This window comes from Achroia grisella, unplaced genomic scaffold (genome assembly GCF_030625045.1).
Source record: "Achroia grisella isolate CSIRO2021 unplaced genomic scaffold, CSIRO_AGI_Agris_v1 utg902, whole genome shotgun sequence".
Lineage (NCBI taxonomy): Eukaryota > Metazoa > Arthropoda > Insecta > Lepidoptera > Pyralidae > Achroia > Achroia grisella.
The window spans coordinates 122553-139628 of record NW_026713060.1 but is presented as its reverse complement, the minus strand read 5'-3'; the positions used below and the strand labels follow the sequence as shown (position 1 = coordinate 139628).

General features: G+C 32.4%; 1 protein-coding gene across 1 annotated transcript in view; it reads left to right on the top strand.

Annotated features, from left to right (window-relative positions):
- The window catches only part of LOC131853476 (neurogenic locus Notch protein), a 161071-nt gene that overhangs the window by 118446 nt on the left and 25549 nt on the right, over window positions 1-17076 (top strand). Inside the window, exons 5-8 of the mRNA XM_059204371.1 lie at window positions 2423-2585; window positions 13195-13388; window positions 13692-13847; window positions 15167-15349. Of these exons, the coding sequence (XP_059060354.1) occupies window positions 2423-2585; window positions 13195-13388; window positions 13692-13847; window positions 15167-15349 (696 nt within the window). The remainder of the gene's footprint in view (window positions 1-2422; window positions 2586-13194; window positions 13389-13691; window positions 13848-15166; window positions 15350-17076) is intronic.

The following is a 17076-nucleotide window of genomic DNA, read 5'->3' as shown; positions in this document are numbered from 1 at the left end:
ATGAGTGTTTGACTGTATGAATTATGTATATTCAAATACGTCAATACACGACAATATCGTATGGAGATGGTTATCATCTTTGGTATTTTTATTATTATTTAATACGCAAGCATATTGAAATTTGTTTCTTTTTTATAATTATTATTTAAATAATGAAAACGATGATATTTTTTTAATTTATTATTTTATAAAACTCTAATTCAACTGCTTTTAATCACTGCAAATCCATAGATAGTAATTATCTAAATTGATATTTTTTTTAAAGAAACATAACATTTTGTTGCAAAATAAAAACAAATCCATACTACTATCCTCCATTCACGTTTTAAATTTATATCTTATAAAACAATTCTTTGTATGATTAATTTTAGTTTATTAGATATATAATAAAATCTACGTTAGCTCTAGATTAAATATTTTATGGTTATTTCCTTAAAAAGGATAGAAACGTAAAATTAATGTTAGAAACATGCCTTTTATACCGATATGTCTAAATTTAGAACTGAACGTTACCAAAATATTTGTAGCAACGTGGCAAAAACTCGTCGAAAGATTTAGTTCCCCGCTCGTTACATTTTTATATCTCATAAACAAACACACATGTGGCGTCCGTGGGAAACTACAGGCAGTTAATGGTGGTAATGAGATTCCTTGCCCGCTAATCGAAGTTTGTATGGCTCGTTGTATGGACCAACCGATGTGTGAATGTTTTCGACACTTAATTAGATGATTTGGCCAATACAAATAAAGACTTTGGTTGATTTAGCTCAATTATATTAGTGTTTATCACGTGACTAGTCTTGTACTTCGGTGATGTCCTTTTGTATTCTGTTAGTGTTATATGTGTTAATGAGTGGGCCTAGTTCTGTATATATACAGTGAGACGGACATAAAATAAGGTAGCGCCTTCCTTTTTAAACTTTTTCTTTCTATAAAGTATGACATAGTAATCATTACATAGTATAAAACAAAGTCGCTGTCACTGTCTGTCCCTATGTATGCTTAAATATTTAAAACTTCGCAACGGAATTTGAAGAGGTTTTATTTTAAATAGAGTGATTCTAGAGGAAGGTTTATATATATATAATAAATGTACACCCGTGCGAAGCCGGGGTGAGTAGCTAGTATGTTTATGAAAAAGAGGCTTTGAGGCATGTAAAATTCCATCCTAAAATACAGATTTGTGGAGGTGGTGGAACTACATATGGAGACCTGTACTAGATATCCGAATAACCTGTGTCACGATTTATATATGTCAACTTACTGTCTCCACTGCTACCATTAAAATAATTACATAATTATGAATTGTTTTACAACCTCTTTTTGCAATTCTTACACACAAAAATACCGTCTAATTAAAATCTCTCTCCTTTTGATTGTCCTTCAGATCCGTTCATATTAAGACGTCACTCAAAGTAGTATCAAGATCTTTTATTAAACATATGATGTACGATTCGGTGTGAACATTTTTATTAAGTTAGCAGAAACATAAAAACATTATAAACAGATGGCGTCTTGATAGACAGACGGGTTTAAATTTTTTATATGTCACAGAACATGTCATCTTTTTTATATCATAACTAGATGTGCCCGCGATTGGTTCGCGCTGCGCACGCTACGGAAGCTCTCAAATATTAATTATCCCCGTTTTTGCAACATTTCTCACTCCTGCTTCATTTTTATTGGTGGTATCGTAATGTTCTATAGCTTAAAATCTCCCTCGACAAATGGACTGTCCAAGATCAATATTTTTACAATTCGAACAAGTAGTTCCTGAGATGAGTGCGTTCAAGCTAACAAACAAACAAACTCTTCAGCTTTATATTATTAGTATAGACGGTGGCAAATAAGCATAGCACTCATGTGATGGTAAAACGGTAACCGTAACTTGTGGATTGGACTGATGAACTGAAAAACATGAACTGTACGCATTCGACAACGTCACAGACATAGAGACAGTCAAGTCGACTTTGTGAGACAGGTTTCACCCAATTCTAACATTAAGAGTAATAGGTTACGGTCCCTGATGTAGAATAAGATGTATGGTGGCATCGGATGTTGAGTCAATCTGATTGCCAGGGGGATGGAGATTTTGTAGTGTGGATTAATAATCCCATTGCTATCTCAAGTTGACCTCCTTTCGGTTCCCTCTGGAAACTATCATGTAACATTTCTTGGGCATTTGCCACGACTGTCTGACTCATCTTCTACTGGTGCCTGCCAGCGTACACCGCTTACTCAGGCGAATACACTATTCTATTATCATTAATTACAAAAAAAATATTTACCATTTTAGTCGCATAAAAAGTTCTTAATATGCTTTTGTTAAAACACCATATTGTAATCCGTCCGTGGAAATGCTAGCATTAATTCCGCTATTTGATTTGTTTGCGGTTTACTAAATATTGCTATTTTTCCCCAGGATATCGAGGTCAGAATTGCGAGATTGACATCGACGACTGTCCCGGAAACCTGTGTCAGAATGGCGCCACGTGTGTGGATGCACTAAACGCGTACACGTGTGCGTGTCCACCCACATTTACGGGTACACGATGTGAGAGCGACGTCGACGAGTGCGCCCTGAGGTGAGTACAGTTTTAAAAATTAGCGATATTCCACGAGTCCAAGAAAATATGCTAAATTTCCATGACCCACACACTATGCTTGATCCGGCCAGGAAGTTATATCCGGATATCCGGATAGTCGCTTTTAGACTTAATAATATTAATACAAATGTAGCGCAGTGGTTTCACGCCTCATCCCATCATTTACAATGATGTGATGAGGTGTCGCTACATAATATGTTGTCTATAGTGTTATATAGGTAGTGAGTATACCGGTGAAATAATTGTACTATTTATTGTATATTACTAAGTTTACTGAGAGTGTGCTATATAGCTTATTAGTAACGCGTACATTCGACAAAGGGACGTGACGTGGACTAACTTTACACTGAACTTAAATGTATGTTAGCGAAGACGTAAACTAATGGAAGGGTCTCAAGTATTGACAGAAATATAACAGTGTAGGTACACTACTAATAATAATATCTCAAGACAATTCACACAACACCATCCGTAAGTCCGGAAAGAAAGTTGTATATTATCTGAAAAAAAAAATAAAAAATGCATCGAATCTTATTATTACCGTATTGGTAATAAATAAAATATTGTCAAATATTATACGGTCGTCAAAATTTCGGCGCGGTCCAATTACGCCGGTATCCTGACAGAATGAAAGCTGGAACGGATCTTGGGATTATTCTTCTAAAAAATACGACGTGACGATCAAAATTGTACCCTACTTCGAGAACATATGGTTGGAAACAGAGTATTACATCGATTATAACACGATTCCTTGTAATTCGATATCGGACGCCATCTTGGGTGCACGCATGCGATAGCGGCGACAGATTTAAAACTGGATAGTAACTTCTTTTTATTTTGCGGTTATTATTTCTTGTGAATCTAAAATTATGATAAAATATATACACATATTTTATAATAATTTTACTTTTGTGTTGAAGTTAAAGCTGAATGGCCTTATGGTCTTAGGCTATCTAAAAAAACAATAAAAAAATTTAGATGTGTTATGTTTTTACACCCATCTATAGACATTGATTAGTTTTGACGTACTATTTTTCTTGTACTGTGTACAATACTTTAATATATTTTTTTAATTTCTATAATAAAACGGTTAGTTGGAAAAATATTATTTCATAATAAATAGTCAGTATAAGTGAAGATGTTTAATTAGTACATTACATAACCTAAAATTTATATTTACGTACATATCTTAATTCAAAATAGCTGTAAAAGTTACGAAAAAAAATATATAAGATAGTTTAATATATCAAATAGTTAAGATTTTTGTATCTACTAAAAAAAAGTAAACAGTTGGCAGAACTGATGACAAAAAGTAGCGGTAATTCTTTCCCGCCAAATGCGATATGATATGGCAAAAAATAACAAGATAATGAAACAAATTACCATCCAATCATGTTTGGACGAGGTAATGATATCTGCAGTATCATATTGAACACTTTTTATAATATATCATGACGGCGATGTTATATCAAACTTTAATTACAAACTTAGTGAGACAGTGAATGACCTCTTGAATACGATTTATAGGAAAGAATAAGATACTATAGACGAATGAATCCGTATAAAAGGAAAGAGCAACGCCGGAATACAAGCGAGTTTAAGAGCCGCAAGTTTTACATAACAAAAAAATGCTACCGGATTTTATGGATGGGTTACATTTCCTGATATTTCTTTATTTCATAATTCATAACAAACATCATTTATTACATTTTTTTATTTTAATTTATTACATTATTACAAATTTTATTTATTTCATAACGAACTAGCGACCACTGTAGTATGACACAACTGCAATTTATTCTCTAATGTAGCTTGCTGTTCGTTTTTTTATTAGGTCATGTAGGACAAACTGTCCTACATGACCTAATAAAAAAATGAGCCTATGAATGTTGTTTGTATAATATAAATATTTTTGTATGTTTTTCTAGAGTTTCTAATATATTAGTAATAGGATAACTTCGAGTAAAATATCAAGAAGTAATTTTATAATACATACATATCCGATGAACATCCAAAACTATGTTTATATCATACATTTGTTTTATTAAATCACTACAGGATATCAAAATAATGTCTGATACTCCCATTCTATGAAATTAATCGTTCATATTTATACTATTAATAATTCCACCAAATGCGGACGTGGGGACCGCCCGCTGCAATAGACCTCTTATGAAATAGTATCGAATTTACAAAATTTAAGTTATCTCACGATTTAGAAAATAATTGCCTCTATCCGTAACGTCATAAAGTTCAAAATCATTAAGCATTTAATAGAGAAGCGTTGGGATAATTTGGTTTGTATACTTATCCGCTTTTACGTTGTTCCTTGCTTCTTGTTTTAGATGCAAGGTCTTCAAGTTATTGTCTAAATACTACATTGAACTTTGTAGCCATAGTGTGTAAGTTGAATTTTGAATGTATGGTTGTGGATAAGAGTAACGTCATACTTTCCAAGCAACTGGCTCATGTAAAGGAACAGATAGTTGAGTGCCTAATATCTGGTTACTGTTGTGGATGTTGGACATTTTTTCTTGATAACCAACGAAAATGTTCAAGTACATTTTATTTGCCTGCTATTTTAATACTCGATAGAAAGCCAAACGTATTTTGTGTAAATATAAATTTAGAATTTTAAAAGAACTAACGCTAATCAAATCACACAAGATTTGTTATAAATCTAATTTATTATCTCATCTTAACCCTATGACTTATAAAACTCTTGCGGTTTTTATTTCTCATAATAACATTAAACTTTAAAACCCATAATTCTATGATCAAAATTTAACCCGCTCCTTTCCATCATTGTGTTAGTGGCATAATAGGAAATACTAGGCTCTAGTCAAAAAGGAAAAGATAACTAGTTATCAAACTATGACAATCTATGTTTTATGTAAATGATGATCAACATATCGTGATAACGTAAAATATCTAAGTCTAAGCGAATATATGAAATCCAGTCAAAGATCTAATTCGGGTTAAAATAATTCTAAGTAATGCCTTGCACAACATTCGAGATAACAGAGATCGGTTTTTTATAATCAATTCATTCCCAATTCCAACACAAATAGGAATTTAGAAACGCGCTGTACTGTAGGCGACAATTAAAATATTTTTAAGTGACTCAAGATCTCGAGATGAAAACACGTAAGTGACATTATTTGAATACCAATAAGCTACCTATTTAAAGTGTCACTTCAATGGATATGTTTATTCATAAAGCACGCTCCAACCCATAAATTTTGTGTTCAGTTTATTAATTTTATGTATCGTTGCGTGTAAGTTCTTTAATTATAATATTGTATACACTAATGTCTTTAATCTAATCGAGACGGTAGCTAGGTGTCTGAGAGAACATTAATGCTACTACAGGATGGCTGTTATTATTTTGTTTTGTAGAAGCATTATCGTCTATTTTAACACTAGCTTTTTCACCGTGTAAGAGTAGAGACATCTCTATTAAAGGTAACCTTTTTTAGGATGTATCTCTTGCGTCAATTATTACCTGATCTCGTATAATCTAATATAATAATGATTTTCTATCGTTAAATTTTAGATGTCTTGGATTAATTTAGACTCAATTTTAACGACTATGTCAAATAATTTCAGGGTGGAGCATTAACTATGACTTGTATACTATAAAGGATTTCAGTCTACACCTAACTCTTTCAGAAATTAAAAACTACAATAATACAAGTTGGATAGACCTCAACATATACTATTTCGGTTTTTGAATAATTTATTATTGTAACTTTGTCATTACTACTTGCTAAAATAAAGCCTTGGCCACAACTATAAAGCCGATTGTTATCGATCGTATAATGATACCGATTACAAAACTATGATTAATAGCTGTTCGATAATCTTGGAATTGAATACGGTATCGATATAGTAGGCCGGCATATTGTCAGTAACAAATGATAGGTCCAGATCTTGATCAAGCAGAGTAATGAAGACTTCGGTTTTTTTTCTAATGTTATCAGAGCCATCGGCACAAATGCAAATTACTGTTTATAAATTGTACGCGAATGTTTATATAGGTATTTTATAGATGATATCTTTTTAACTGTTAGAGAAATTTAAAAATAGACCTAAAACTTTTATGTGTGAAGATCGAATAAAGGAAAAAGATAATATTTATCTAAATAACAAGGAGTAATGCGATGTAGTAGAAATCAATTATAAATATTATGAAGTAGATGTTAATTAATATTATATTTGTCATTTATTCCATCCTCACACATAAAATATCTATTTTTATTATTATATTATATAAATTATTTATTAGCATAACAGTAGGCTGTTATGCTAATAAATAATTTATATTACCTGCAAGTAGGTTCATATAAAACATGTTTATTATTACAAAACGTAATAAACACTGAAGTAGCTTGTTTGTTTGCCGTATTCATTAATAGGATCCTTTATGAAACAATTATCTGTAGCGAACAAAGAATATGACGGTGGTAAAATGGATTACATTGGTGTTTTATGATGCAAAACATTATAGCTTTATGAGGATTTATAATATATTTCCTTGAAAGATAATGTTTAATTGAAGCTCAAGTATAACGCCTGATCAGTAGGACCAGTAAAAGTCATAGAATAGAATAGAATAGAAAATCATTTATTCAAATAAACTTAATTTAAGCACTTTTGAACAGTCATAACAATTTGTTTTTTATCTACCACTCGTTCGGAAAACTGTCTCATCACAAGAAGAACGAGCAAGAAACTTGTGTGTTGCTCTTTTAAATAATCCTTGTAAGTTTACATCGAAACGTGTGAATACAAACTACCAACAAGCATTAATTTTTTGGGTCAAATATAAATATGCAATAAGATTAAATCAGTCGTAGTGATAAGAGCAGACCAGTCCCTACAAGCAGCACTCGTTCACGAGTATGACGGATGAGCCAGCCATCACTGCGCTCGACCATATTTTAGGGATATTACATACTTGATTTACTCAAAGTAATAGGTTAACGGGAAGATAAGATATTTGATATTATATTTATTCTTGTGATGACGATGATGATGTCAATGTGTTGACACTCATGGCAACTGACAAATGTCAATCATGATCGTAAGGCGTAGAAGGAACTTCCATTAAACTTAGCGATTTTGTGCCGTTATTTTTCTATACTGGTTTAAGAAGGAGCAACAGATGTAGTGTCTTTTACGTCTAGTCGCTTTAGAGAAGGAAGAATCCTTGTCTAAAGTGACCTTTTAATCCCCAATACCGTTTTTTGACAAAAATAACAGATCAATTTATAAGTTCAGTTATTTATAAAAATAAACACGTTTACTTTTAAGCTTTCTACGAAATTATTCAGTTATTTTTGATTTGACGACGAAATTGACTTGAGGTAATTTGTCATGAACGCAAAACGGTCTTCGTGTAGATCATTAGGTGCGCAAGCGCACGCCCGCTACCGGGTACCTTAGAGGCGGGGCGAGGTAAAGGCTTAAGCGATTATAGTTATTTCCAGTTTATTCATACTTTATATATTTTGATAAAGAGCTCGAAGTTTAATATTTATGTCATTTTCTTAGTAATAAGTATAATATATGTAAGGAGCCAACAGAATATCAGCGTTGCAGAGTTATCTGTAGCTTTATGCTGAGTTGGCTACCATTTCACTTTTGCGGCACATAAAGTCACCTACATTTCTTTTATTAATTCGTGTTTTTTCTGTATCTCATGTGTCTGTAATTGTGAATAAAGAATTTATCTTTCTATCTATAGCTCACAAGTTTAGGATTAGATAAACAAACTGAAACTAATAATTGAATGATATGATCATAAAACTTCAAAAATTATGAACTTCAAATTTTAATACTTTGAATTCAAACTTTAATTTTATCTTTTCTACTCTAAGGTTGTCTGGATGAGATTGTATAAGCGATAACGTTGCCTTTTGTACCCTATCACTCTGTTTATTTTGATTCATGTAATTTCTCTGGGGCAATAAAGGGTATATAAATATAAATAAATATTCATTATTAAATATTATTCATTAATATTTTAAATTAACTGATGTCAACTTTTGTGTCACATTTTCCCCATTTTGTGCACTATTTTTCATTGCAGGTCTGTTCTTATCCGTCGTAGCTTGTTATAAAGCCTATTGCATTCTTCGATAAATGTCCAATGTTTTTAACAATTTTTTTTATATATAAAATAAACTCTATTACACCAAAAACCACGAACAATGACAACGAGAAAGTCCCTCTCAAATTAATCCGGTTATAGTCCAGCGAAATGTGATTAATGATGATTATCCAATGGCAATCATCTCTGAAATGGTGCTTTCCGTGTGCACCGAGTTCAATGCCACTGGGCTTTGCTATGTTAGATCGATGAGTTTTTAGATACAAAATGACAGGGGACACCATAGTTACTATTAGTACATGGGAAATTTTAATAATACATTTTTAGAAATTGGTATTATCAATTTTTTACTGAGGCAGGCCAGTAAAAAATTTATTTTGGAAAAAATATTAATATTTATGGTTTTTTACAGTTATCTATAAATACAATTTCTTGGGAATTCATCCCACGCTAGAACCTTAGTGGTTTAGGATCAATGTAGTTTCAGAGATGCTTACTCCCTCGTCCACTTAGATTGTGCAGTGAACTACCTGCCGAGATTTTCTCACGTGAATACAGTATGAGGTTTTTCAAGAAGTGTATGTTAAAGTTCCTTAAGAGTCGGCAATATGGCACACCCCTGGTGTTTTAGGCATCAATAGGCTACACAAACCATTTACCATTAGATTGATGGATGCTTCTTTTTTTTTATACTAAAAAAACACAATTTAACAATAACTGTGAGAGTGTTGGAAATTATTGGAGACAGAGACTCGGAAGACTCACTGAACTACACATACTGTAGTTAGTAGTAGAGTTGGTTCAGCCAGCCATGCGGGAGAGAGGTTTCTCTATTATATTATAGATATATTTCTTTTTTACTACTTAGTCATGAGAATATTGTTACTAGCATACAGAATATCGTGTTGTCTTGAATAAAAATGTTTATAAAACAAAGTACTTATTTTGTAGGTCTGTTTTACTTCTAAATCACGAAACTATCAATAGTACGCAGGTTCGAATACATAATATTAAATTCATAATGTAAATATTTACATAAAAGTGGTATTTTGAAATTCAAATAATGTGTGAGAAATATAGTAACAACTTTTGATTAAGACATGTCGTAAAAAAACTGGTGTAATTTATTTGATACAACATGTAGGAGACATTGTTAGAGAATTTACGGCTCCTTTGAAATGTAAACTATTCAAATTCATATCGTAAAACGTATGCTGGGAACTATTTAACAATCTGTTGGATTGTTGTTTTGATAGTTCTTATAATATAGATCATCTAGTGAAGCTTTAAAATACTAAACGTAACGGTAACGGTACGGCAGTTTGGGTTGTCGCTGCTGCCCTGTGTATATCACTAACTTGACTGCTGTGATCTGACAGTTTAGCATACCGTCTTATGTCCTATGGGTGCGAGTTCGATTTCTCGCACGGTACAAATATTTCTGTTCACGAGTATGATTTTTTGTATCGGACTGAATGATTCGTCTGTCTTGTACATAATGTATCTTTACAATAAGAAATATCATTGTATTTATATCAGTTGACTAGTATACTTAACAGAAGCTCTGCTTACCTTAGGACTAGATGTCGCTGTGTAAATTATCTTGATATATTATATGATATATTACATTTATTGACAAAAAAAAGGTATACACATATTAAAAAAAATCATATCCGTACGTTTCATGTCAATTTCTGTTGTTGCGTGTGCTCATAGGCGGCGGTAATCAGTTACCATCAAGAGGCAGCAAGGTCCTTTGTTTTGTAAAAAAAAAAATTATGTATATCCTGCATAAATAATATTACATTAAATTTGCTAAATGTTTATATACAAATTTTACGTACACTGTTACACCAATATGGTTTAAAACTCGTGAATTTATAACCACTCATTCAGAATTTACGATCCGAAAGCCTATTCTGAATATTAAATCGCGGTCGCAAGTTTTATAACTTGATCTAAGTGACAGGTTGCAAGTTATAAGATTACGCGACGTTTCGCCAGTAATTAAATATTTTTTTTAATACTTACCATCAACATTAAAAGTAGACAACGTAGACGATAAAAGATTGAAGAAAGGTGCAGGTTGGTTGTTGCACAAAAGGCGTTCTTATCGCTAACGCAATCTCTACCGTACAACCTTAGGAAAGAGTGTTATTAAAAATAAAGTATGCAACACGTAAGTTAACAAAAAATTATTAAAACTGTATTATATACACTAATCAAAATTAAGCGTTATATTTAAATTTTACTTTCTTTTCTTTATTAGTAATAGTTCTAATGGAAAGTGCCAACGATCGTCGTATATTCATGAACAACCACATAGAAAACAAAAACATGTAATGCTCTTTTAATTTTTTAAGTAAATAGTACAAGTAAGAAGTAATACGATCGAAATATATGTATATGGAATACTCACTAACACGACGTAATAATATCATTATCGTTAACGGTTGTTAACGATAATGATATCAAGCTTTTACATATAAAGCTTTCTTCGAAAAGTTTAGTTGACATCATAAAATACTTTTATGGTAATTATAAAAAAAATACTCTGTATCGTTTGTAATATAACACATTTTATTTCGGAAATGATATCTATTTTATGAATTAATGAATTAATCTACATTAAAGATTATTATACTATTAAAACTATTTCATTCATTTTATATAATATTTAATAAACCTTCAAAATGATGTACTTTGAAATGATATAAGTTATGTTTATGTTACTCCTACAACTCGCTACTCACTTATAAGTTATACTTAACCTAACACTTTATTGTAAGTATTGGAACTAAAAGTCTGCATTGATTTATAACTTGTTTGAGAGCTTTTACAATTCAAAATGCACTTATCATAATGGGGTTACACTTTGACATGTACATAAATGCTCAAGTGTTACAAATGAGTTTTAAAGCTAAAAAAATAATTATGACATTATATTTTATGAAAAAATAATAAAAGAAAATTATTTATTCTTTTGCACACTATATTGTGGCAAGGCACCAGTCAACCGTCGCGTTGATCAGTGATAATAAGGCGGTGCATTATAATAATTATGTCAATGAAATAAGGAAAGGTAAAGGTTCTAAATATAAAATTGACATTATAAAGTCCATTCACAAGGGTGAAAATAAATTGAATAATAAAGTTCCAATAGAAAATTGGGCTAATTACTATAATGTACGAGATTTAAGAGCCAAACGAGATTTTCTCACATTTTTATTTCTTTGTACGAGGTTAAGTGTTTTAAGGTTGGCAATTCTGCTTGCAATGTTTAATGTCCTCAGACTAAAATTATGCTTTCACGATAAGTCGACATCTGCTAAAATGTGCTAATAAGTGACGTTTAAAAGGTGCGGGGCACGTTAAATACGCGTCGTGAGGCGTCGGTGCCCTTTGAAAGTGGACAAAATCATGACGCACGATTTTCGGGTCTGGTCAAATCGCCTTTTACCGCCGCTCCTGGTGTTTATATTGTAGGACATTGGCAATTTAAAAAGAGAGAAACGACTGGAAATGATCAACAGAATTTAATGTAACGGAATCATTATGTACCAAGTACGATTCTTGATCATTTTGTTAGTGCTGTTTTTATAAATAAGTACATCCATTTTGTTCAACAAATTATTTGTAGATACTTTAATATTTTTTAAGTATGAGAGAAACGCTTTGTGCTGCAATATACTGCTAAGTGGAATTTTATTAGCTAAGATTGCTGAATTTATCACCTTTTACTGTTATCTTTGTTGGAAAATCATAAATATATATTCCACTTTATATCCATTGGTTCTATATTGCTGTAGGAATAGTTACGTGGGTAGAAAGTTAAGAATGTGGTTACAGTTTATCTAGAGACTTGATAGTAATGTAAATACGTCGCAGGACGTGTTTCCATCGTGTAACATTTGTAAGAGAAAATTTCAAGAATCAATGAAAATATATTTTTATAAATGGTGTTTATACAAATGTTGAACTTAGATTTTTCCCATAAAAGAAAGATATTCGCCCTCTCTCTAATTCCACAAACTTTAATTATATGGGTATTACTACTATTGTAATATATAACATATAATGTTAGATTATTACTACATATATATAATATTAGCACGAACTAGCTGACACGCGTAACTTCGTCTGCATCACACTTACTTGACATTTATATTTATATTTATCCCAATTTCAATAATACCTTTTTAAATTGTAGTCTATGTGTTATTCTACAAGCTATATTAGTGTAAAGTTTTACCAAAACCCTTGCAGTAGTTTTTGCATGAAAGAGTAACAAACATCCATCCATAGTCACGAACTTTCGCGTTTATAATATTAGTCAGATTAAACGGAAGCAGAAAATCTAGAAATATTTTAATAGATATTCCACCTACTACATATTCCTAATCCTTAGTAACTGAATAAGTGCTTATTATTTTCGGCAATGTTATTATTAATTTATATTTTCTCTTGCTCTAGACCCCTGGTGTGCCAGAACGGAGCGACCTGTACCAACTCGGTCGGTGGCTTCTCTTGCATCTGCGTCAATGGATGGACTGGTCCAGAGTGTTCATTGAACATCGACGACTGCGCCGGCGCTGCTTGCTTCAACGGTGCTACCTGTATTGATAGGGTTGGATCATTCTACTGCAAATGTACACCAGGCAAAACCGGTATGTTTTTCTATTGCTCTTTTAATTACAGTATTTTCAGGTACATTATATTCTTGGATATAATCAATGGTTAACTTTTTTTTATTTACAAGTTAATATTTTACTTGTATTTTGATTAATAAGATAATATTCATATTTACGGTAAAAAAAAATTCCAAAATTTTTGCTTTCATGTCCTATACCGAAATTATATTCTGTGTTTATTTAGTCTATACATTATAAAGTGAGGAAATCACGTTTTATTTTTATTATTGCCATTTTGTAACGTATGACAATTATATTAAAGACTAATTTGTGTTGTAGGTTTATTATGCCATCTGGACGACGCGTGCACCTCGAACCCTTGTCATGCCGATGCTATTTGCGATACAAGTCCCATCAACGGTTCATATACTTGCTCATGCGCATCAGGTTACAAAGGTCTCGACTGCTCTGAGGATATCAACGAGTGCGAACAAGGTAATTTAAAATTTAGTTTGCTTTTTAACTTTATATGAAACAGTTATATTGGTTACGATATCGTAATCGTACAATTTCACTTTGATATCAAAATTCGATTTTTTTGTAACTGGAGTTGGAACAATTTGACGAGCTAATAAGGTGCAGTCGTTGTCAATATACATGTGTAGTAATTCCACGTGTAAGTATAGTTGCACGGTTGTTGTCTTGTGATCCTTGGGTTTCCCTTTGCTATTCCTAAAACTAAGATATCATATCACCTTAACTAGTTGCCATATCTCACCCTTTAACCGAAGATTAGCTTACAAAGCAAGCTGCTTTGTAAATATAGGCCAGATAGAGATACCTACGCAGTCTTACAAGTTCTACCTCGATATATTATGCAACTAATACTATAAATACCTTTTTAAAACTACTTAAGTATACCTATCCAATAGATGTCGTTAATGTAGATGAAGTAATCACATGGTTAGAATAAGCTTCCAGTGATTTATTTATTGCAAATCGGCTCAGAGATAAAGCATTTAAATAGTAAAATGTTTTTGATAATGTTACTCTATTCGGAAAAGACGTGGGCATTATCGATGTGATACTTATCGAAACTGACGTAAAATTTGGCAATATTTATTATAAACATAATAGTGATAAAGTAGATAATCCTAATGAGGATAAATTCTAAAATGGGTAAATTGCAGATAACACAGCTGGATACGGACTATAAATTAGACTTTTATTTGCCTATAAACTTTTATAGATAGTGTTTCTGTGCGTAAGAGGTTCTTAACAACAAGTTTTGTATGTTTATTACTAAAATCTAAATCGAATTAGAAATATTTAATTGAGCTGCAAAAATTTTAAAATTGCTCCTATATTATACGGTTGAGTTGTTAATAAGTTTTTAGTAGCACTGTTTCCTAAATCCCCTTTACCTAAACCCAGTATTAAGTATAGAATCAAGATATACTTGGTTTCGAACCCTAGCGGCGTTCTCAGACTACAATACTATCTGACCGACAGGAGGAGTGGCCTCTGCACTCGCCTCCATTATCGTCTGGTGAAAGTATAAAAAACTGCTGCAGCAAACAGCATTAGAATACTTAAACAAAATATATATATATATATAATATTAAATTTTAGGACTTTAATTAGTAGAGTAAATAGGTTTATTTCAAAAATATATCTTAGCAACAAGGTAAAAAGATTACTATTGTTCTGAAGTCTAAATACTTCTGAATCTTTAATTGTAACATTTTTAAGACTTTTATACTAAAGAAATTTTGAATTTGCGTTTATTGAAATTATTTATGTTTTTTTAACAGGTTCTCCATGCGAACATGATGGTATTTGTGTCAATACACCCGGATCTTTCGCTTGTAACTGTTCTGTCGGCTTCACTGGACCACGCTGTGAGACCAACGTCAACGAATGCGAGAGTCATCCCTGCAGGAATGACGGGTCCTGTCTTGACGACCCTGGCACCTTCCGATGCGTCTGCATGCCTGGTAAGTCTCTAAATTTTAATACATTTATATTCATTACATTTTTGCGAAATGGCAATAGCAACGAAGTAGAAGGGAAGCCGTCGACAATATATTCGTAGATGAGCTTCTAAGGCATTTCTCCAACGCATTATAGTTTAATAGTAACTACTTTAAATATAATTATCACACATTATAGTTTCTATTTGCAATTCTATGATCTAGACTTGATGCCGATATCGGATTTAGAACATGGCCATAGGGTTATCGTTGTAGTTAAAGTTAATACAGGAATATCTTTAAGTTCGTTGCTTTGTCTCGATGATTAGCTGACTGAGAGATAAGACTGAAGAATTGGTGATAGAATCACAGCTGATAAATCTTAATCACACAAGATCTCATTGTCCATATCGATTTACGTATAGTCTTCCATAGATCATGTTTTTGAAAATATTTTGCATCTCAGGTCCTGTCTAGTCTAGATTGGACTAGAGTCTTGAAATTGCTTTTTTTTATTTATGTAGTTATAGGTTACGGCTATGTTACAGATAGGAAGTAAATCTAGAATAGAAATAGTTAATAACACTCGTAACCTTTTTCAATTCACGCACCAACTGTACCAGTCCACTCAAAGCTATAATTCAACATTAAATATAATTTACGTAAACGTAATAAAACTACCATTTACTTATCAAATTGACAGGTGTCTGAACGTCGAGATTTCAATAATAGGTCTTATTACGGGGAAATAAAGGTGTAACTGACAGTTTGGTGCGCAAGCGCAGGTTTCCGCGTCACAGACAATGCGCGGGCGCCGCTCTCATCGCCATGGGAATCGGGTCTTAGATAGGGCTGGCTGGATTTATTTTTGTAGTTATAATAATGATCACGTTGGCGCGAAGACGTATGAATGTGTGGGCGAAAGGTATGTTATGGTAGATAATGGTATTATAAGTTCTGCTTATATGCAGTTCAATAACAGGTGTGAAAATCTACATCATTCATCACTTAGGCATTCCATTTCGTGTTAATGATCAGAGTTGTTTAAGAAGAGCTGGTGATACATAAACTCTGATATTACTTACATGATCATAGATTTTTTTTTATTCTTAGAAATATTTTGAGTCTATACAACTTAGGTTTTCTTTTGATGGACGTATTACAGGAAGGTATCATGTACGTGGCATCCCTATTGTTTCAGGGGTCCATAGGCTACTGCAATCGTTTGTCGTCAACTAGCTAGGGATGCTTTTTGTTGTTATCATTATAAAAAGACAATTAGAATTAAATAAATTGGCAACCCTAAGCATTTATATTCCCAACTCGCTTGCACACAATTGTCTCTGTCTGTCTAATGATAATCATCAGGCGGTCACCGTCAACCTAGGAGCAAATTGTAACTCCGCAACGTCAAGTCTTGCGTCATTTACCGTTCCGTGGAGAAATCTTAGATACCTAGTGTTCGCAGTGGTACTATTTAGATAACCCTAGTATTTAATAGCAAATACAGAATAGTAACTAACTAGCAAGTTTTAGATATGATATAAGGCCACAGATCTGGACTTTGCATGATATCTTCTTTTCCTCTTTCTCACCAAATTCAAGGATCTTGTTTTGTACGATATTCTCCGTTGTTGGTTGCACATAAGGCAACTCAATTACAGGATACGGAGACGTAATATCTTAGTCTACAGGAGTGGTAACGCATGAGTGGTGTCATGGGCGTATAACGGAATGTCTGTGGTCCTGTT